Consider the following 22332-nt stretch of genomic DNA (forward strand, 5'->3'; position numbering starts at 1 on the left):
GCGCCTGCAACGCTCGATTTCTTTTTTGTGATGAGTCCCTGAGTTGTTCTCCTGGAGCCTCTTCTTTGTGTGGATCTCAGATTTTTCCAAAAATGTGTGCGGAGAACCAACATAGGCCGAAGGAGGCACCACCTCCCAGGGTTCCCAGTGCCTCCTCCCAGCCCCCAGCCACAGAGTTGACCATAACCTTCTGTGAATGCAGGTCCACGTCTCTCTTCTCTCACAATACCGTCCCCACCCCGAGGGTGGACGACGCCCGGCTGGCATTCCTCACTCCGTGTCTGCTGCACACCTGACTCCTGGGACCCGAGCCCACGGGGGCAAAGCCCCAGAGGTCAGCAGCCCCAGCCATGCGTGGGAGCAAGGGAAATAAGCACGAGACACCAGCGGTGAGAAATCGGCCTGGCGCCCAGTCAGCCGCAATGAAGGGGAAGTTTCTACTACTTTTGAAATTAGCTCATTTTCTTCTGCCCTTCCCCCCCGAGACCAACCCTGTGTACAGTCCCAGCTTCAGTTTCCCAGGTGTCCTTTTTGTCAGTCTCCCCTCAATGTCCTTGGAATCTTCACCGCCCCTGCTTCAGTGTCCCCTGTGGCCAATCTTCCTAGGACACAACCTCCAACCTTCCTGTGAGCAGCACTCCCCTGCCTGTGTGTCCCCTGTCACAGGGAGACTGACTGTCTCCTCGCTGGGCAGTGACTCCAGGGCCAGCGCCTGGGGCTAGTGTGTGGTCTCGTGAGCAGGGACGGGAGGCCTGCCACATGGATGCCAAGGGAGGAGGTGAGCTGGTCTCCTCACATTCCACCCCTGGCCTCCCCCATCTCCCAGGTCCTGGTATCCCCACATAACTCCTACACAGCCTGTACAGCCTGTGATTCAGGGGGTCTGGCCCAAAGGAATCCGTTTGCACTTTGCACAAAAACAACCCAAGAAGGAAGGCACATTGGCAGGAAGGCTGGAGATGGGGTTGGAGCCCTGCACAGGGTGCGAATTTGGGCGAGATTTCACTTCTCTGCCTCGGAGGCCCAGGGTCCCCAGGAGTGGAGATGTGCTGGTGGAAGGCTGATCCCCAAGGGCTGTCCCAGCTCTGACCTGATGGCATCTGGGTGTGAAGTTCCTTCTCTGAGGAGGGTCACTGTTCTGACATCACTGCCACCTTCCTGTTGGGGCCGCCTCTGAATCTTGCAGCTCTTAGTTTCTGAGAGACAAACGCAGATAAACAGGCTCCGCGGGGACCTGGCACCAGAGCCCAGACATGCTTCTGCTGCTGTTGGCCCTGCTCTGGAGGAGGGAGGGGGCCGAGGGCCAGGGGGGACCCGGAATGGGGCCACAGGGGGATTACTGGCTGCAAGTGCAGGGTGCAGAGGTGCAGGAGGGCCTGTGTGTGCGAGTGCCTTGCAAATGCTCCTATCCCGAGGAAGGCTGGTCTCCCTCTGACACAGCTTTCGGCTACTGGTTCCGGAAAGGGGCCAGTGTTCAGCTGGTGGCCACAAACAACCCGGGTCAAAAAGTGCGGCCGGAGGCCCAGGGCCGATTCCGCCTCCTTGGAAACCCCCGGGACTGTGACTGTTCCCTGGACATCAGAGATGCACGGAGAAGTGACTCAGGGACATACTTCTTTCGGGTGGAGAGAGGGCCTATTGTGAGATATAGTTACACACAGAACCTGCTCTCCGTGCGTGTGACAGGTAAGGAGCAGACTGCGGGAGATGCCACAGGGGAAGGTTGGGGTCCCAGGACAACCTGGGAGGGATTGGGGTAACACATGTTGGGGCTCAGAGGCAGGAGCTGGACCAAAGCTTGAGGCTTTTCTCAAGGCTGCACGAAGGATCCTCCTCCTGATCCCCGTGTCTCCCCATGTCCTCGCCAGCCCTGACCGACACACCTGACATCCTCATCTCGGGGACCCTGGAGTCTGGACGCCCCAGCAACCTGACCTGCTCTGTGCCCTGGGACTGTAAATGGGGCATACCCCCCATTTTCTCCTGGATGTCAGCTGCCCTCACCTTCCAGGGCCCCAGGACCCACCGCTTCTCTGTGCTCACCCTCACCCCACGGCCCCAGGACCACGGCACCAGCCTCACCTGTCAGGTGACCTTGCCTAGGGCCGGAGTGACCACGATGAGGACGATCCACCTCAACGTGACCTGTGAGAGCTGGACCAGGGCCACCTGGGTCTCTGATGGGGTCCTGAGGGCAGTGGGCTGGGGGGTCCAGGCCTGGGACCTGGGCTGTTGAGTCCTGGAATCTGGGTTGGGAAGGGGTCAAGAGGCTGCTCATCTCCACCCTCTTCCCATTTGTGTAGCTCCTCTGGGGACTGAGAGCCAATGTCCACCAGCTCTCTCCACTGACACGAATCTGCCATGTCTTTCTGTCCCAGACTCTCCGCAGAACTTGACAGTCACTGTCTTCCGAGAAAACAACACAGGTAGGATCGAGCCTCCTCCTGGGGTGCAGGGAGCGAGGGCAGAGCCAGGTCCCTCGGCCGGGGGCTCCCAGTGGTCCTTCCCCTCCCCAGCCCCCATGGCCCTGTGAGCCGCTGTCCCCATCCGTCCCTCCCTCCCCCCTGCTGCGCTCCCCACTGTGCTCAGGAGAGCCAGGAAGGGACAGCATGCTCCCAGCAGACCTGCCCCTGATCACGTACCTCCTGACCCCTGCCAGCTTTTATTTTCTCTAATGACTGTTTGAGTACATTTGAACAGGTGATATAGTCCCGTGGACAGGTGCTCGTAATGCCCGGAAATATGCCCTCCGAGGTTCAGTTCCCTCCTGGGAAGTGACTGGTGTCCGCAGGCTCTCTGAGCCTGGGGGTGTTGGACTAAAGGATCCGAGGGCTCCTTTGCGATCAGTAGGGCAGACTGTCCGGTGCTTCTCTGTGACGGTGCGCTGTCCCTTCGCACGGATGGGTTCTGCCTCTGGGCGCATCTGCCGCTAATGGGAAATCACGGCATTCGTTTCATTGTATTAACCAAAGTGCTATGATGAGTGAGTAATCTTGTGTCACTTTCCCAACCATGTATGTATGCCTGGGGGATAAGTTCCTAAAAGCAAAATGTAGCTTCTATGTTCTCTCCAAGTTGAGAAACGTGGCCAAGTTGTCCTGCATGGAGGACAAGTGCGCATTCCCACCACCAAGGGGGGAAAGTGTGCCTTTCCCTGCACTTCCCTTTACCTCTGGTTCCCTGTCCCCTCATCCGGTCTTTTTTCATGTCCTTCAGCTTTCTCTCTGTCTTTTTGTCTCTCTGACCCTCGGTCTCTTTTTCTCCAGCACCCACAGCTCTGGAGAATGGCTCTTCTCTCTCAGTCCTGGAGGGCCAGGCCCTGCACCTGGTCTGTGTCGTCAACAGCAACCCGCCTGCCAGGCTGAGCTGGGCGCGGGGACGCCTGACCCTGTGCAGCCCGACCCCGGGGGTGCTGGAGCTGCCTGGGGTACGGGAGGCAGATGAAGGGGAATATGCCTGCCGAGCTCAGAACGCGCTGGGCTCCCAGCACGTCTTCCTGAGCCTCTTGCTGCAGAGTGAGTGCATCTGCGGGGCGGGGCTGGAGGAGAACCCGAGCACCGCCCGGGACCCTGTCTCCCCAGCAGCAGCCCTGACCCTTACAGGGGCTCTCAGTTCTGGGCTGTGCCCCCCTGGGAGGCCTGATGCCCCACAAGCTCCAGTATCACTGGCCTCTTCCCTCCCAGCGGGCTGTAGGGTGGGGTAAAGGCTGGGAGGGGAAGCCCGGGGAAGGGGGTGGAGAGAAGGGGGCGGGTCTCGGAGGAGAGGCACTGTGCCTGCACCAGGGTGTCTGAGGACACACGGTCCTTGATTTGTGGGGCAGGGGCGCCCTGGGCAGAGAATTTGAGAGCCCGGGCACCTGGGTGGTTCAGTCAGTTAACCGTCTGACTTCAGCTCACGTCATGATGTGGTTCCAGGGTTCAAACCCCGTATCAGGCTCTGTGCTGACAGCTCGGAGCCTGGAGCCTGCTTTGAGTTCTGTCTTCCTCTCTCTACTCCTCCCCCCACTCACACTCTGTCTCTCTCTCTCTCAAAAATAAACATTAAGAAAATATTTTTTATTTTAAGGAATAGTCAAAAAAAACCTCAGTAATGAGAAGTAATACTGGAACACAGTATATTTTAAAAATATAGACAAACATAAAATAAATATCATCATGAACAAATAATTGCATTTTAAATAAAGACAGGCTGCAGTCCAGCCCCGGATGCCTCACTCACCTGGCCCTAATCCCCTCCCCCAGCCCCAGGTCCCTGTGTTCTGAGTCTGGCAGAGGGGCTGGAAAAACCTGGTGACCCACAGCACGCGGGTGAAGACACTGGGTCCTTGGCGAGGCATCACCAATAATTCAGTCTGTCTGCAGGAGCATGGCCTTTATCAGAAGGGATGCTGGGGGCCGTCTTGGGAGCCAGTGCGATGGCTTTGATCTTCCTGGTTCTCTGCATTGTCGTCCTCCTGTGAGCATTGACCCTGGGGAGGGAGGGCTAGCCCTGGGGCCCGAAGGGCAGGCAAGCACAGGATGGAGGGGCCTGGGAGGCTGAAGAATCTGAAGCAAGGGCAGGAAGGAGGTGGATGGCACTGAGCGAGTCTGTCACAGAACTCTGGTCCCGCTGTGAGGACAGGGAAGCCTGTGAGCCTGACACCGGGGTCTCCAGAACTGGACAGGCGCTCTCCCACCGCCACTCGCTTCCAGCCCCGGAAGAGAGACCGGAAGTGGGGGTCAGTCTGCTCACAGCACTCCGAGCCGGCCAGACTGAAAGGCTTTCCGGTCTCTTCCTTCAGAGTGAGGTCCCACAGGAAGAAGGCCACAAAACCAGCAGCGGGCGCCGGGAATACGGGCATGGAGAGCGCAAACGCTGTCACGAGGTCTGGGTCTCAGGTGAGTGACCCGGGCATCTCGCCATGGATCATCCTACCCGGATCTCTATCCCAGGATGGCCTTCAGGATTGCTCCACTTGCGTGGCCAAAGTTGCTCTCCTTACCTCCTCCTCCTCCTCCTCCGTGAGGATTCCCCATTTTAGGGACAGCACGGCCACTCCCTCCTCTTTCTTTCCTGTTGGGGGGAGGAGTCACCTTCTCTCCCTCCTCCCTTTCTTCTCCTACAGCCCTACGTTCACCACATCTTGTCCATGTTTCCTCTGACGGACAGCTTGCCTCGGCCCTGCTCTCTGTCATGACCCCCAACATTGCCAAGGCTTCAGAACCTTTTTCCTGGACCTCCTCGTCTCCTTGCCCCTCACCTTCCTTGTCCCATGCCACCCAGTCATCTAAAAGCCACCGTCATCCTGTTCCTCTGCATTTGAACACTGTTTGTCCCCATTGTCTAAAGCTGAGGCTGGCAACTTTTTCCGTCAAGGGCCAGATAGATATGTGTTGGCTTTGCATGCTTTACAGTCTGTTGTAAGCACTCACCTCTGCTGTTGTAGACTGAAAACAGCCATAGACCCTATGCAGATGAATGAGCACAGCTGTGTTCCAATAAAACTTTATTTACAAACACAGGCAGTGGGCTGTATTGGATGCATGGACCATAGTTTGCAGACCCCTGACCTAGAGAGTAAAGTCCAAACTCCTGCAACCCTGCATATTCTGGCCTCTCAAGCACCTGCCTCTCTAGAAGGACTAGGATTAGGGTGACTTGAGGGAGGCCCCTGCCCCAGATGCAAAACCCAAGGAGGTGCTCCAAAATCTCAGTAATCCAGATAAATAATGTGTTCATGTACTAATTTAAACAAAAACAAAATTGAGGCAAAAAGCCCATGATGAGTACAATATAAAAAAATCTAAACAATGATATGATCATTAGACTAAAGTTAGTTAAAATTTACTTAAGGGGTGCCTGGATGGCTCAGTCGGTTGAGCATCTAACACTTGATTTTGGCTCAGGTCATGATCTCACAGTTTGTGATTTTCTTTTAAATGCTTATTTATTTTTGAGAGACAGAGACAGAGTGTGAGTGGGGGAGGACAGGGTGAGAGGGAGACACAGAATCGGAAGCAGGCTCCAGGCTCTGACCTGTCAGCACAGAGCCTGATGTGGGGCTTGAACTCACAGATCATGAGATCATGACCTGAGCTGAAGTTGGATGCTTAATTGACTGAGCCACCGAGGGGCCCCTCACAGTTTGTGAATTTGAGCCCCATGTTGGGCTCTGTGCTGATGTCATAGAGCCTGCTTGGGATTCTCTCTCTCTCTCCTCTGCCCATCTCCCTTGCTCATGCACTCTCTCTTCAAAAAACAATTTTTTAAAAATTATTTAAGATCATAGTTGAGTCCAGAGAAATTGTCAAACGTGGCAGTATTCTCAACTGAAAATGAGAGGAGCAGAGAAGTTGATCTTGTCCTCTCTGTGTTTGCTTCCAGTAAAGCCAGAGAGCAAAATTATCATGAATTCCTGTTTAGGTATAAATAGAATCTTTAAACTGATAGTAATGTTTTGTTACACACATTCTCATGTTTGCAATAATATTTTAATTATTTTAATGTTGTGGAGGAAAATGCTCACTAAAAACACAAAAACATGTACATATGAGCACATGTTTTCTACTGCCTCAGGCTCAAGTTGGCTCAGAAAGTCACTCTTAAATTTCTACTCCATCAGCACTGAATTCCTCTGGACAAGGTTATTTGTGCCTCTGGTCTTTGCATGGGCTGTTCCTCTCTCCTCCAATGCTTTTCCTTCCCATTTCCACTTCCTCGTTCCTGTCCAGCCTTCATGCTCCCATGTAAAGGTCACACTTTTCATTCATTTATATTCAGAGTGTGACTGGAGGCCTTCGGAGGGTTTTGAGCAGCGGACCATGCATCTTGTGTTCACGAATTCATTCGGGAAATGCTCTTGAGCCAAGTGACAGGCACTGCAAGTCCGGGGAGTCATCTATGAGAATCAGTGTTTTCATCTTGGGCGCCTTGAACGTTTAGTCTAGACAGAGGGTTACAACCAAACCAGTCAGTCAACCAAACAGCAAATAAGTGACCACAAAGTGAAAGGCAGCCGTGTGCTTGGGGGGAAACAAAGGGACAGAGACCAGGGGTGTGGGGAGATGGCTTGTGTTGCTTCCGTTCTTTAGTTTTTGTGGTAAATTGACTCTTAGCCTTGTTTGAGTGACCAGTTGTGCAACAGATTTCTAGAACATTTTCGTCTTGCAAAACAAACCCTGTGTGTGTGTCCACCGGACGGCGACGGTCCACTTCCCCTGACGCCCCGGCCCCGGCCCCCTCCGGTCTGCTTTCTGCGTCTGCAGGCTGACAGCTTTAGCAGGTGCCGCACACTGTGGAATCCGGCAGTTTTTGTCTTTTCGTGACTGGCTTAGTTCACGTAGCGTAACGTCCTCCAGGTTTATCCGTGCTGTAGCCTGTGACAGGGTCCTTCTCTCCAAAGGCTGCGTGGTGTCCTGCTGTGTGTACATAGCACATTTTCCTTCCCCATTCTTCTGCAGCTGGGTGTTCAGTTTGCTTCCCACCCCCACTGCTGCGAATAATGCTCGGTGAACATGCGCCGGCTGATAGCTGTTTGCGAGCCCGCTTTCAGTCTGGGGGAGAAGCGCTCATAAGTGGCCTTGCTGGGTCACGGGAGTTTCCTCTTTGATGTTTCTGAGAGACCACCATCCTGTCTTCCACAGTGGCCGCACCTTTCTACTTTCCCACCAACAGTGCACAGGGTTCATTCCTTCCACGTCCTTGCCAACGCTCGCTACTTTTTGTTTTTGTTTTTTTCTGTTTTTCGTATGGTGGGCATCATCTCACTCCTCATGGGATGAGAAGACAGATCATTGTGCTTTTGGTCTGCATCTCTACTGATGAGCAGTGGTGAGCGTGTTTGCATAGGCTTGTTAGCCGTTGTATGTCTTTGGAGAAATGTCTAATTCAAGGTTTCTTTCTTACCCATTTAAAAAACTGAGTTATTTGGGGGTTTTTGTTGTTGAATTGTAGGGGTGCTTTATATATTCTGGATTTAACATCTTTTCAGGCATATGATTTGCAGATATTCTCCCCACTCTGTAGGCGTGGCCTGTGGTTTGTGTTAGTGAAGAATAAGCAGAACACGAAGGAGGCTCGCGGGTTTGCAGTCTAGTGTGATCACAGAGCCTGCAGGCAGGAGAAATAGCAGGTGCAAATGGTGAGAACTAGGAGGCGGACCAGTGAGTGGAGGGCCGGCAGGAAGTCTGTGAAATTAGACAGAGGGAGGCAAGTGACAACAAGTGGGCAATGGGTTAGGAGGCGTCCATGTGTGTGTCAATCATGTCTGCACACACAGTCCCCGGTGGGCATCTGGGGACGTCTGAGCAGAAGGAGGACACCATCCCGCTTTCATTTTCACGGGTCCCTCTGGCCGCTAAGTGCAGAAGAGACTGTGTGTGGCAGGGAAGGTAGAAAGGGGGCCAGAGGAACATTCCAGGCCGGAAACGGTGTGGCTGGACCCGAGGTGTCGTGAGGTGGGGCTTGACTGCGTTCTGGGTGAAGTCGGAAGTGAAGGCTAAAGGGAAATTGCGAGTGGATTGCGGGTGGGATATGAGTGACAGAGAGGGTCCAGGATGACTGTGACCTCCGCTGGGAGCAGCCAGAAGGACAGAGGCGCTGAGCATTGTGCTGGAGAAGACTGTAGGAGGAGGAGACCTGGGGGAGCAGAGGAGAAGTTCTGTCTGAATACGTGTGCGTTTTGGACAAGGGAACGGGGTTTCAAGTACACCACGGGCTCAACGTCTCCAGGTGAAGAGAGAGAGTGGGCTAGACATGAGGCTCCGGGAGCCATTCGCCAGTGGACACCGTGAAGCCGGTGTAGTGGATGAGGTCACAGGCGAAGTGGAAGGAGGAAGGAGTCTGGGCCCCTCTAACACTCAGGGGTCAGGGAAATGCAGAGCAACAAGCAGTGAGGCTGCGGGGCAGTGGATGCAAACCCGGCAGTCCAGAAAAGACAGGCTTTTGTTTGGGGAAGGCAAGCAGCGGGCTGACCTTTCTGTTGCTGCAAAGTCCAGAGAGGCTGACCGGGGCCCATGGGGCTTCACTGAGCAGAGGTCTTGATGACAGCAGGGTCAGGAAGTGGTTGTGTGTGCGTGTGGAACTCTTTCTCAGAACAATTGAGAGAGATAGGGAGGAACAAACACAGGAAATGTTTCGTTGAAGTGTTCTCTCGTCGAAGGCAGGCGGGGGGGTGGGTGGCAGCAGAGAATGTCACGCTGCCGTCATGAACCGCTACACACTTAGTGGCTTCCAACAGCATGCACTGATCATCTTACACTTCCAGAGGTCCCAGGTCCAGGGTGCGGTTCACTGGGTTAAAATCAAGGCGGTGGCAGCAGGGCCAAGTTCCTTCTGGAGGCTCCAGGGGAGAAATGCATTTTCTTGCTTTTTCCAGAAGAGTCCAGGTCTCTGTCTTCAAGGCCATGAGAATAACATCTTCAAGCCCTTCTCTGCCTCCTTTTAATTGTAAAGATAAAGATGCCTGTGATTACATTGGCCACACCCCAATAATCCAGGGCAAACTCCCCATCTCAATATCCCTAGTCTAATTCCATCCTTAAAATCCCTTTTGCCATAGAAGGCCACACATTCATAGGTCCTAGGGGCCTAGGGCGTGGGCATCTCTCTTGTTTCTCTGCCTATATCACAGGGACATAATTTCTTTGACTGATTGTCCTTCCATGAAACTGTGAGCTCCCTAAGAACAGGTGCTGTGCTCATTGAGGCTTTGTAATTCTTTCTCTCTTACCCAGTCCCTGTCCATTATATCATAATTCACCATTAGATAGTTACTTGTTTTAACTCACTTCTTGCTTCCTCACTTGATTAAAGAGTAAGCTCCGAGAGGTCAGCGCCTACACCTCCCGTACCCCCTACAGTGTATGCAGACCCAGCTCAGGGCCTCATGCACAGGGTGCCTCAGTAGGACACCAGGCTTGGGGGTCAGAAAGGACCTGGGCTGGGTCCTGGTTTCCCCGGGGACTTTGAGAATGCCATTTCCTTGGTTCACCCCCAGTTTTCATATTGATAAAACGAGGACAATAATAATATCTTCCTTAATGGGCTGTTGTGGCAAATTCATGAAATTCACAATCAAATAAAGGGCTATGTATTACATTGAGGAAAGTCTGAATGGAGGGGATTGAACAAAAATGAGTGTGAGGTGAATGGATGAAGGAATTCACGGGCTTCCCTCCTGGGTGTCTCTGCCTTCTCCTACCCCCACGGTTTGGCTCTGACTCCCTTTTCTCTTCCTTCACTCAGGGTCCCCTGATTGAGTCCTGGGCAAGCAACCTTCCCCCAGATGCAGCCATGCGCCCCTCAGGGGCGCGAGAAGAGCTCCATTATGCGACCCTGCACTTTGGTGAGAAGGAGCCGTGGGGCCGGCAGGAACAGGTGGCCACTGGCGTCGAGTACTCAGAGATCAGGATTCACAAATGAGAGGTTGCTGAGACCCAGCCCCGGCGTGAGGGATCTGGCCCCTGAGCAGCAAAGAAAAAGTCAGGGGCTGGTAGAATTAGAAGCCCTCAGGGGATGAGCTGTGAATATGGCAGAAAGAACACAAGCTTTGGAACCAGAGAATTTCAAGTGCAAAGCCATACGCTGCGCCTTCACTAAGTAGCCAATCCCTTCCTTGCTGTGCCTCAGTTTCCCCCTCTGTGAAACAGGGATGAGAAGCCTAGCTGTAGGGTCATGGTGAGAAATGTGTATAGAAATGTAAGGGACCTAGACGAGCAGAACAAGCTGGTGAGGGAAGCACACAGTTGGTGAAAACAGACTTGACTGTAAAGTCAGAGCCATCAGGACCCTGTGGTGTAGAACAGAATGGAGTCCGTAAACCGAGTGTGTAGTCAGTTGAGTGGCACCAAGTCTATCCAGATGGGAGAGGAGGGACTTTTAAATAAATAATTGATAGAACAAGTAGGTGAAGGTTTGTAAACAATGAAACTTGACCCCTTTTTCACCTCACATGCAAAAAATTAGTTTGAGATGAATCATCAACCTAAAAGTAAAAGTGAAGACTATAAATATTTTATGATTGTGCCTCCCAATATGGTAGCCGCCAGGCGCACGGGGCCCCGCAGAGGCACTACAGTTAGTGTGCAGAAAAAGAGAGGAGAGATCCTATTATCAGTTTTCATATTGATTATCTGTTGGAATGATAATCCTTTGGATATACTGGGTTGAATAGGCTATTATTAAAAGTAATTTCAGCAGTTTCTTTTTTGGTTTTTATTATAGTTACTAGAATTTTGAAATTACACATTTGGCTTGTGTTATATTTCTTTTGGACAGCTTTGCTCTGGAAGAAAATATAGGAGAATATATATGGATATGCATAGGTTTCTTACAGGACATCCAAAATAGTAAGCATTACGCGTATATATGTATGTATGTATATTATATATTATATATGTAATTTTCATTAAAAATCTCTATTCATCAAAAGAAATGATTAAGAAAATGAAAATACAAGGCATACTGGAAGAAAAAAAATATATATCCCTGAAAAGGGGCTTGAACTTAGAATATATAAAGAATTATTACCAGTTAATGAGACAGTAACCTAACTGTTAAAATGGGAAAAAAAGACTCAACCATATATTTCACAAGAGATCCAAATGGCCACTAAGTACAGGAAAGGCGGCCAATGCTACGGGACATCAGGGAAATGAAAATTCATCACAGTGAGATACCCTATCGCATCTGCTGGGAAGGCTAAATCAAAAAGCCTGAGCACAGGTATCCCCGTGAGGTCAATGCCAGTATTTTACCCATTTTGCGCAGGGCAAACTAAAGCACAAATGGGCTGTCCCGCTGTGGTCAATACTGGAAGCTTCTTGATACAGAGACCCTGTAATGATCACAGAGAGGCTCCATGTCGAAAAACTAAAATGATTTGAAAAAAGAACATGTCTTCTAAAATCTTCAGCATCGTCGCCAGAACCAATACCACCACCATCATAGTCACCATGGTCAGGGCCACCACCACTGCCACCCTCATCCTGACTACCGTGTACCAGGCTCATGCTGGAGGCTTGGCACCGCCCCGCCCCTTCTCACAGCTGCCCCTCTGGGCGGACCTCCATGTCCACATGGTAAACACAGAGGAACCGGGCTGACGTCACCGGGGGGAAACCCCACTGCTATTCAAGGCCTGACTGCCTCTACACGCTCCCTCTTTGCCCCCGGCTTCAGGTCCTCGACCTGTCACCCCCAGATGATTCCTGCCAACCAATTCCTGGCTTGTCCCTTCTCCCATCTGGCTCTGCCTCCCCCTTCTTAGGGCAGTGCCCTAGAGACCCAGTCCCCAGCCCGCGCCCCACCCCTGACCCAGGGCAACAGGCACCTAGTGGAGAAATGGCTGACCAAGCCGTAGATCAGGATTCCGCAGAGGCAGACGCCGCCGAGGACTGTTATCACGATGAGCCACACCACTCTGGCTCCTGAGATGCTGAAGCCGCTGCTCACAACAGTACTGTGCTCTGGAGTAGAGGGGACATGGGGGTCAGGGGCACCGTCACTCCACCCTTCGCCCCGCACACATCTGTGCCTCAGAGATTTGTCAGCACCTGTCATGCGCGACGCACTGTTCTAGGTGCTAGGGATTCAGCAGTGGACAACAACAGCAAAACTTCCTGTCCTCCCGGGGCTGACATTCCAGCTGGGAAGTGGACCAGTGACAGGTAAGCAAAGCGATGTCTAACATCATCGCAGGCAGCAGGAACCACGGTGGAGAGAATAAGCCGCTCAAGATGGTAGAGAGTGACAGGGGCGGGGCTCCTGGTGGCACAGGGTCATGAACTCCCTGCACAGGTATTCACGGCACACCTACCACGTGTCAGGCACCACGGTAAGCACTGGGGACAAATGGTGAGCAAAGAGTTCTCCCAGCCTCTGTCCTCCTGAAGCTCACAGTCCAGAGGAGAAGAAAGGTGTGAATCAGTTGGTGCATAATTGCACACAGTTGGTCGGTCACGTGTAGCGCATAGCAGGTGCTTAGTAAACGGTGCGGAGAGATCAGAATAAACCTCTCCAGCCCACACTGAGTCGTGCCTGTGGCTTGCTTCCTGGGACGAGCCAGGCTGCCGGCTCCTCATGCTCTGACCTAATTCTGCCGGAATTTTGCCAGGAGCCCTGTCATTTAAGGACCTTTCTTATCTTTGACACTGCAGATGGGGAAACTGAGGCTCAGAGAGGTGCTCATCCCATTTACAGATTTATTCCCAAGCCAAGTTCCAGACACCGTATCCGCAACAGATCTCTGCTTCCCCCACACCACAGCCCCCCAGCCTTGTTTCACACCACAGCCCCCATCCCTTGCCTCATTTCGAGGCAGCCCAGCAAAACAGGGCACCGGCTGTAAGGTCAGACAGCCAGAATTTGAACCCTGCCCCCTTCTGCTGATTGGAGCTGGAAGCTTGCACAAAGCACTCAAACTTCCCATAACTCAGTTTTCTCACCTGTACAATGGAGGTGGTGTTAACAACAGTCACTTCCTCGGAAGGGAGGCAGTGATGGTCACATACCTAGTAGGGTGCTCCGTAAGCGTTGGCTGCCTGTATCTCCCTGGCGCTCACCCTTGCTCTGATCTGAAGTCCCTGAGGGCTTCAGAGAGGAGGAGGCTTTGGACTTGGACCTCAGAGGATGGAAGATTTTTCCTAACCATCATGGGCATGACATTGTAAGGTAGAGATGGCATTTCTGATGACAGGCACTGCCTAGGCAAAAGCATGGGGGGCTTGTGGGGGGGAGCCCCAGAAAGCGCTTCTGTGCTCACCTGCTGTATGCACTCGGATCTGGAATTCCTGGTACATGACAATCTGGGTCACGGGGTTTTCCACGATGCATCTGTATCTGCCCATCTGCTCCCAGGACAGACTTGGGAGGATGACCGTTGCCTCTGAGACGCTCAGGCGGGTGCCGTTGTGCATCCAGTGGTACTTGGGATTGGGCTGGGACGTGGCGGGGCACGACATGCGCACCTGGGAGCCGATCCTAGCAGCCAGGACGCCATTGAGGATGATGTGACTGGTACTCAGCTGCACTTTGTCTGGCCCATCTGCAGAGACAAGGCCAAAAACAGGGCTGTGTTTCTGACCCCTCAGGGTCCTGTCTCCTTCCCTCAACCTGCAGGCAGCCCACCCCCCTCTCAACCAGGAGGTGCCCCCACTCTGCACCCCAAACATCTCCTAGACCCAACACATGCAAAGCAGCTGTGCCAACGACCACCATAATTATAACGGTTTCTGTTATCTGCACCTACTATGAGCCAGCCCCTACTGCACCTACTATGAGCCAGGGATAGAGTAAAGGCGATACATCAGGCCCCGGCGAGCCAGGCTCTTTTATAGGTTCACACATTGGCTTAATTCCTATAACCCCTGTGATCGATTTTACAGATGAGGGAAACAGAGTCCCAAGGAGAGGACTAGGGATTTCATAGTCCTCTACTGATCCACGAAGGGACAAAGCTAATTTCCCCTATGGCCCAGGAGGAGTCTCCCTGAGCAGCTACAGGCCATGGGTCCTGGTCCTGGCTCTTGGTTGCAAGCCTCTGGCCAGTAAGCCATGTACAGAGGTCAGGAGCTGTCTGTTTCATGATCGCTTTCTCCACGTGATCGTCCACAGCATGTTTGTTAGGAGATCTGGCGGACTCCACGTGGTTCTGGAGTTAGACGTGAAAACCATTCAAGACTCTGCTTTTCTGCAGCTGAGAGATGTGAAAGAGTTTGGTTGGTGTGAAAGGTCTCAGGCTCATTGTAAGATCCAAGGCTCATTGTATTTATAAGTCAATGTCTTCGGTTTACAAGACCTGCTTGAGATTTGGGCGGAGTCTGGCTGGGCTGCCTACTTGCCCTGGCAGACGGCCAAAGAGGGTCATGCAGAAAAGCGAACGTATGAGAGGTCAAACTGTTTAAGAGCGCATGGACAGTTCAATGGGAGTGAAAGGAAAAGTGGAGGCAATTTTGCTAAATTTAGAAAACCAGACTAAAAAGATCAGTGGATGTAAAAGGCTCAAGGGAAACTGGGATTTGAAAATTTAACAAATTGAATATCATTAAATTTTTTAAAAACATTTATTTATTTTTGAGAGACAGAGAGAGACATAGCATGAGCTGAGAAGGGGCAGAGAGAGAGAGGGAGACACAGAATGAGAAGCAAGCTCCAGGCTCTGAGCTGTCAGCACAGAGCCTGACGTTAGGTTCAAATTCATGAACCTCGAGATCATGACCTGGGCTGAAGTCAAATGCTCAACCAACTGAGTCACCCAAATACCCCATTGAATGTCATTTTTTTTTACATTTATTTATTATTGAGAGACAAGGAGAGACAGAGTGTGAATGGGGAAGGGGCAAAGAGAGAAAAAGACACAGAATCAGAAGGAGGCTCCAGGCTCTGAGCTAGCTGTCAGAGCCTGAGCCTGACACGGGGCCTGAAACCCCCAACTGCAAGATCATGACCTGAGTTGAAGTCAGTCACTCAACCGACTGAGCCACCCAGACGCCCCTTGGATGTCATTTTTAAGAAACTATTAGTTGTAGGTCCCCTGGGAGGCTCACTCCATTGAGCGTCCGACTTCAGCTCAGGTCATGACCTCGTCGTTCGTGAGTTCGAGCCCTGAGCCGGCTCTGTGCTGACAGCTCAGAGCTGGGAGCCTGCTTCAGATTCTGTGTCTCCCTCTCTGTCTCTCTCTATCCCTCCCCCACTTGCACTCTTGCCCCACCCACTCAAAAATAAATAAAACATTTTTTAAAAAGAAACTATTAGTTGTAATTAAGGCCCTCTTTGCAAAAGCCGGATCTGAACAAATTCACATTATTTCTAATCTGGGGAGTCAGATTGGGGCCCCATCTTAAACTGCAGGTCCTTCTGTGTAGTGAGGGTGCTTATAAGTCCGGGGAGCTGAGACTCAAACCGCGATCTAGCTGGCTGCAGGCTGGCTGATGTGCGCCTGCTCTCCAGTTCTGTCTGTTTCATTGCCTCGTCCCTGGAGCCTACCCCTGGCATCACTACTGTGACCCCAGTCCACTCACAGGCCACGGTGAGAGAGAGAGGATCACTTCTCTGAGGAAAATCTGGAATACTTGCTGTTTCACACTGAAGTGTTCTGTCGTAGCGGCCGACCTTGTAGATGACAAGGGTCTTGAGGTCCGGGGAGATTGTCATCCGGTCATTGCTGGACACCTGTGCATAATCCACATACCACTTGATAACGGTGGCATTGGTGGAGCAATGCGCGGCCACGGAACCCATGTACTCTACCGCAGTGCTGGTGTTAGCCCAGATGTCCGGCCTCTTTTCCAACTCTGGGGGAAGCAGGAAGGAGACATTAGGGGTGGGGTCTGCCTCCCCAAGCTCTACTTCTCTCCAAAGGGGCTTTTAGGTTTGGTGAGAAGCCAAAAGTTGTAAGATGGGGACTGGGGTCTTGGCAGGAAAGCAGCCCTGGAATTGAGAGGGACAGAGAAGTAGGGTGTAGCCGTGAGTGGTTGATGCGTGGGCACTAGCCTGAGCCCACTGCCCTATGTGCTGAGCCATCCCTGAGGCATCCATTGCAATAATGGTGAGTTCTTGGCATGGGCATGTGACCTAATGGTTGTTTCTGAACTCCGACCCTAAAACCAGAACACCCCCATCTGAGGAACCATGGATGGAATTCAGAATGACAGGTGACATTTGGACTCTCCATAATAATTACCCCAATTATCTGAGTCCCATTCACTTTACAAATATTCCGTTCAATGTTACAACAGACAATGGGTAGACACTATCCTCCTTCTACAGATGAGGAAACTGAGGACACCCCAGAGGGAAGACAAAGGCTCAGGGCCATGCGACATCCACACAGTCAGAGGTAAACATGACTTCCTGTCTTCAAAGCCACACTCTCCGGCCCAGCCCTGAGGGGCCCCCACGAGCTGACTACAGTAGACAGAATTCCAAGATGGCCCCATGATCTCCAGCCTGGATAATCCGCCCCCCACCCCAGCTGTGGTGAAACCTGTGACTTTCTTCTAACCTATGTAATAAAGCAAAAGTGATAAGCTGTCATTCTGAATGTTACCTTTTCTAATTTCAGCCCCCTGCTTAGCAGACCACAGGGAGAGAATTCAGCTGAACCTGAAGAAGTAAAGAGCTGTGATGTGAAATGCCGGTGGACGGACCCATACATGAGAACACAGCCCCGGCTCAACACCTTGTCTCAGAGCACAGTGCCCGCCTGGACTTCTGACCCACAGGAAAGCATGATAATAAATGGAGGTCATTTGAAGCTGCTGTTTGTTATGCAGCAGTAGGTAACTGATACCCTGGCCATGAAACAGGAACCCTTGAATGGAACGAGTGACCCACCTCTGCAGGAGAAGCTAGACGACCGTCCACCAAGGCTTCTGTGTCACCGGGGTGGGGGGGGGGGACTTGAGCACTATGATCTCCAGGGACCCTCGCTCTCAAAGCCCCAAGGTCAGAAGGAAAGGGGGCACCCTGCCAACCCACCTTGAACATTGAGGTAGCCGGTGGCTGTCTCGGTCCCATTGCCGAAGTCCACCCTCACGGTATAGTTCCCTGTGTCATTTAGTGTAGAAGTGTTGATCACCAGGTCACCTGCCTTGGTCACGTTCTCCCGGCCGCTGAACATGGGACCGTGCTGCCAGGTGTGGGAGGGAGGTTTATAGCTGACAATCATATTTTCCGCAGTGTCATTTGCACCACGGTGCCAGCTGTATTCTTGAGCATCCTGGGTGACATTCTGGAGGACCAGGACGCTCCGAAGTCCCCTGATTCCTATGAGTGAATCTGGGTCGATGGAGATTCGGCCGGAAGCGTGGCGGATCCCACAGGCCAGTAGACTGGCTGAAGACAGAACACGCATACATGAGAGAGAGAGCAAGGAGAGAGATTCACTTACACTGTCCAGGCAACGATCGCCAGGGACACTGGGGAGCACACCAAGGTTTTCTGACTCCCCAGCCTTTCTCCTCCTTCCCATCCCCTCAGCCCCTGCCCTGGTCATTTCTCCCTCATCCTCTTCCAACCTGACTTTCTCCTTGGACACTCAGTCTCCAACCCATCCTCATATGACAGTTATGTGGATCTTTATAAAGCCCCAGATGTGACCCTGCTCTCTCCATGCTCAGGTACCTTCCATGGCTCCCTGGCACTCTACAGATAAAGCTCAAACTCAGCATGGTTTATGAGACACTCAGGGAGAGCTGGTCTGTATGATTCATCTAGTTTCTTTCTGGATCACACCCCACCCCCATTTCCTCCATGAACTCCCTTATTCAGTCAGTCATTCATGAGAAGACACAGAAGCCACACTGTGTGCCCCAGACATAGAGAGCCCTCTTGAAACACCACATTCTTTCCTGACTTCAGACTTTCACACATGCTGTTCCCCATTGCTGGAACACTGATCCCTGTTCCCTCCTCCTCATGTCCACCTCCCTTGTCTGTCTACTCACTTCTACTCATCCTTCTGTTCTTAGCTGTGATGCCCCCGCCTGTCAGTCTGGAGCAGGCACTCCCTTGGGGCTTCCGCAGGCTCCTGGGCCCCCTCATCCCTGTCCCCATCATTCCAGGTCATCAGAATCTGAGACAGATCTGCATCTCACACTGGACTCTGGGCTCCAGAGAACTGTCTCAGCCACCACAGCATCCCAGCATCCCTGATCACGGGGCAGATCCCAGTGGGAGAGCCCCAGTGGTATCTGGGTAGATAAAGCCCCCCAAGACTGTCTACACATGTCTTTGACTTTGCATCTAAATTCAGTGGAGGGCATCCATGTGGGTGGGGGTCTGTTATCACCCAGGACTTAGAGATGCACTGTCTGTGTACCCTAAACCTTGGCCCCCTGGAGGGGGCAGAGACACCTGAGACCTGTGGCCCCAGGCTCCAGGGGAGGGCACTAGGAGTGTTTGAGGACAGTACCCAGGTGGCCGGTGAGACATGATAGTTGTCCCTGTCTGGGGGGCTCAGAGGGTCCTGGGGGGTCTGGGAAGGGGTCCAGCTGGAGAGGTAGGGGAAGGGATCAGGATAAGTGAGGTACACTGGGTGAAGACTGTGTGTGAGAGAGAATGTGTCTATGGGTGCGGTATGCCCAAGTATGTGAGCTCATGAAAGTCCTGGTGCCAGTCCTACGTGCCTCTCCTCTACCCCTCCCCTGTGAGCCCTGTGGGTTCAGCTCTCTTACCCAGGAGAACCAGCTCCCTCCAACGTCTGCATCGGGGTCTGGAAAGGTCCATGAGGTGCTCAGGTCCTTCTGGGCTAGGTGTCTCTCCAGGGACTGCGCAGCCTCCTCTGCCCCTTCACAGAAGTGCGTCTCCAGCCCTGGGCTGCTGGCCCCGCCCCCACCTCCATCCCAGGACGGACTCTGAACCCCAGAGGCGGGGCTGGGGAGTCGGTTGTTATCTTTATGGCTTTATGGTGGCTTTAGCTTATTATTTATCCATCTTAGGTTTTAAAAATATTTTTAATGTTTATTTTTGAGAGAAAGAGTCAGAGCGCAAGCAGGGGAAGGGCAGAGAGAGAGTGAGACATGGGATCCGAAGCAAGCTCCAGGCTCTGAGCTGTCAGCACAGAGTCCAACGTGGGGCTTGAACCCACGAACCATGAGGTCATGACCTGAACCGAAGTCAGATATCCAACCAACGGAGCCACCCAGGAGCCCCATATCCTCCTTATAGTTTAAAAACTTATTTATACTATTCTATCCTGGTTACAAAAAATAAAAATAAAAAGAAAACCAGACAAAAAACACTTTATGCTACCTCTAAGAAAACTGGAAAACACCAAAAAGCACAATAAATATAAGACAGACTTTTTGGATAATTTTTTTTAGTGTTTATTCATTTTTGAGAGACAGAGACACACAGAGTGTGAGTGGGGGAGGGGCAGAGAGAGAGAGAGAGAGAGAGAGAGAGAGAGAGAGAGAGAGAGAGATCGAGAGAGAGAGAGAGAGGCAGACACAGAATCCAAAGCAGGCTCTGGGCTCTGAGCCGTCAGGACAGAGCCCAATGTGGGGCTCGAACCCACAAACTGTAAGATCATGATCTGAGCGGAAGCCAGATGCTGAGCCCATTGAGCCACCCAGGCGCCCCGACATCAGATTTTTTTTAACGTGTGAATGTTCATTTTTGTTTTTCGTACTACCTGCAGATCTCAAATTTTGAATTGCCTTGTGTCATTTTACAAGGCGCTGCTTCCGCCTCCCTGAACACTAAGGACTTCTTGTAAGTCTCTCCCTGGGTCAGCACATCTTCCCCCATCTGGCCATTTGGAGTGAACGCGGGCCTGCCAACTCACGCCGGAGCCAACATGGAGAGCACCCTTGGGCTTGGACCTCGGGGCTCCGTACTGGAGACGTCCTGCGGGGGCGGAGCACAGTGAGCTCAGGGGGGGCGTGGCCCTGAGCGTGGGTGGCGTGTCTGTGCCCCAGGACCCCTCAGAGAGAAAGAGAGACACAGAGACCCAGAGACCTCGGTGGGCTGGGTGAAGGACCGAGAAGGCAGGGGAGAGGGCGCACCCTGGAAAGGGCCAATCGACAAGTCTCCCAAGCTGGACTTGGGAGTATGTTTGTCTTTCATTTCATGACGACAAACACTACTTACTTTATTAACTGCAAAAGCAAGGCATTGGCTGTAGAAATTTTTGAAAATTCTTAAGAAGGAAAACTAGAACTAATATTATTTTAGTAATTAACTTAAATGGTTTTAAACTATTACGAATACTTAACTAAATATGCATTTGTTAAAAAAAATTTTTTTAAATGTGTGTTTATTTTTGAGAGAGACAGATAGACAGAGTGTGAGCAAGGGAGGGGCAGAGAGAGAGAGAGAGAGAGGGAGACACAGAATCTGAAGCAGGTTCCAGGCTCCGGGCTGTCAGCATGGAGCCCGACAGGGGACTCAAAACTCGTGAACCATGAGATCATGACCTGAGCCAAAGTCCCACGGTTAACCAACTGAGCCACCCAGGCGCCCCTCTAAATATACATTTATAAATATATTAATATTTATGATAAATAAGCAGATAATTATTTATTGAGATACACATATGAATATTTATGTAAGCATACATGTTTACATTTATAAATAAATATAAATAAAAATAAAAGTAAATAAAAATAATTTATAAATAAAATACACAACTATGAATATACACTTTAGGGTATCATAATTTGATTCACACTATTAAAAAATCACCTGAAATAGTTTGACCACCTGGAGATATATCTAGTGTTTTTGTCTGAAACTTTTCACTTCTGATATGTTATACATACCCATGCATACATGCATGTTTTTATCTCGGTGGTGTCATACTATTAAATATCCTTCTTTACTTGGGTTTTTTCAATGTTAAACCCAAGTTTAGTCAGAGACAGATGAATATACACCTTAGGGTATCTAGTGGTCCATTCAATATCTCCGAAGTCTGCCACTGTTTTCTGGAAACCCATATGAATATTTGCAGCCTACCGCAAAACACATCTGTGTTTGTTTTAACAGGAAAAGAATATATTACTTACCATTGAAATTCTTCAATTGTTCCCTCTTGGTATTTGATTCTAAGTGATGCCCCAGGAAACACATGAAGTTGTTTTTCTGCCCTGAGCTCATGAAGCCCTTCCTCCTGTCTCTTCTTTGTTCATTGTTCATGACCACATACTATTCCGCTGAATTGGCCATGAATTGATGTGTTCAACCCATACCCCATTTGGGAGGATTTCGTTTCTTTCAACATTTTCTCTCTCTCTCTCTTTTTCCTTTTTTTAACTATAGATACCCCTCAGGGAAGTAATACTTTATGTTTATGTTTGTTTATTTATTTTTGAGAGAGGGTACACAAGTGGGCAAAGGGCAGGAAGAGAGGGGGGCACTGAATCCGAAGCAGGCTCCAGGCTCTGAGCTGTCAGCACACAGCCCAATGTGGGGCTCGAACTCACAAACCGTGAGATCATGGCCTGAGCCGAAGTCAGACGCTCAACCGACTGAGCCACCCAGGCGCCCCCAGACATTTTATTTTTTTATACAAGAAGCAGCAGAACAACTTTTGGCCAGTCCCATTTGTGGAGATAGATGAGTCCCAGAAACAGACTTTTGTAATAAAGAATTTAACCTTAGCCAAAGACAGATCTGGTTTTGTCCTCGACTCCTAGAAGGAATCTCTAAGTCCTCACAATATCCTGCCCGATAAGAGTGTCTTTATGCACCTGGGGCCTTGAGACACACTAGATAGTCTGCAGTGGAGATTATGATGAAGGCTTTGGGTCACACGGTATCAACTCTGTCCTTGGAGGGGCTGGAGACTGAGGTCAGCCATGTGAGCAGTGAATCATACCTCTGTGACAGAGCCCTAATAAAAACTCTGAA

The 22332-nt window shown here is 51.2% G+C and overlaps 2 protein-coding genes across 2 annotated transcripts; one reads left to right on the forward strand and one right to left on the reverse strand.

Annotated features, from left to right (window-relative positions):
- The first annotated feature begins 1198 nt into the window (after positions 1-1198).
- On the forward strand, positions 1199-11343 carry LOC115279625 (sialic acid-binding Ig-like lectin 8). Its single transcript, XM_029924108.1, has 7 exons — positions 1199-1686; positions 1869-2147; positions 2379-2426; positions 3267-3515; positions 4362-4455; positions 4781-4877; positions 10225-11343. The coding sequence occupies exons 1-7, from the start codon at positions 1254-1256 to the stop codon at positions 10399-10401; spliced, it is 1377 nt and encodes a 458-aa protein (XP_029779968.1). The 5' UTR covers positions 1199-1253; the 3' UTR covers positions 10402-11343.
- Positions 11344-12243: 900 nt separating this feature from the next.
- On the reverse strand, positions 12244-19206 carry CEACAM18 (carcinoembryonic antigen related cell adhesion molecule 18). Its single transcript, XM_029924361.1, has 5 exons — positions 19155-19206; positions 17458-17814; positions 15999-16271; positions 13742-14023; positions 12244-12446 (listed from the first exon to the last, which is right to left on the reverse strand). The coding sequence occupies exons 1-5, from the start codon at positions 19204-19206 to the stop codon at positions 12244-12246; spliced, it is 1167 nt and encodes a 388-aa protein (XP_029780221.1).
- Positions 19207-22332: the final 3126 nt, after the last annotated feature.

Source organism: Suricata suricatta, chromosome 16 (assembly GCF_006229205.1).
Source record: "Suricata suricatta isolate VVHF042 chromosome 16, meerkat_22Aug2017_6uvM2_HiC, whole genome shotgun sequence".
Classification (NCBI taxonomy): Eukaryota; Metazoa; Chordata; class Mammalia; order Carnivora; family Herpestidae; genus Suricata; species Suricata suricatta.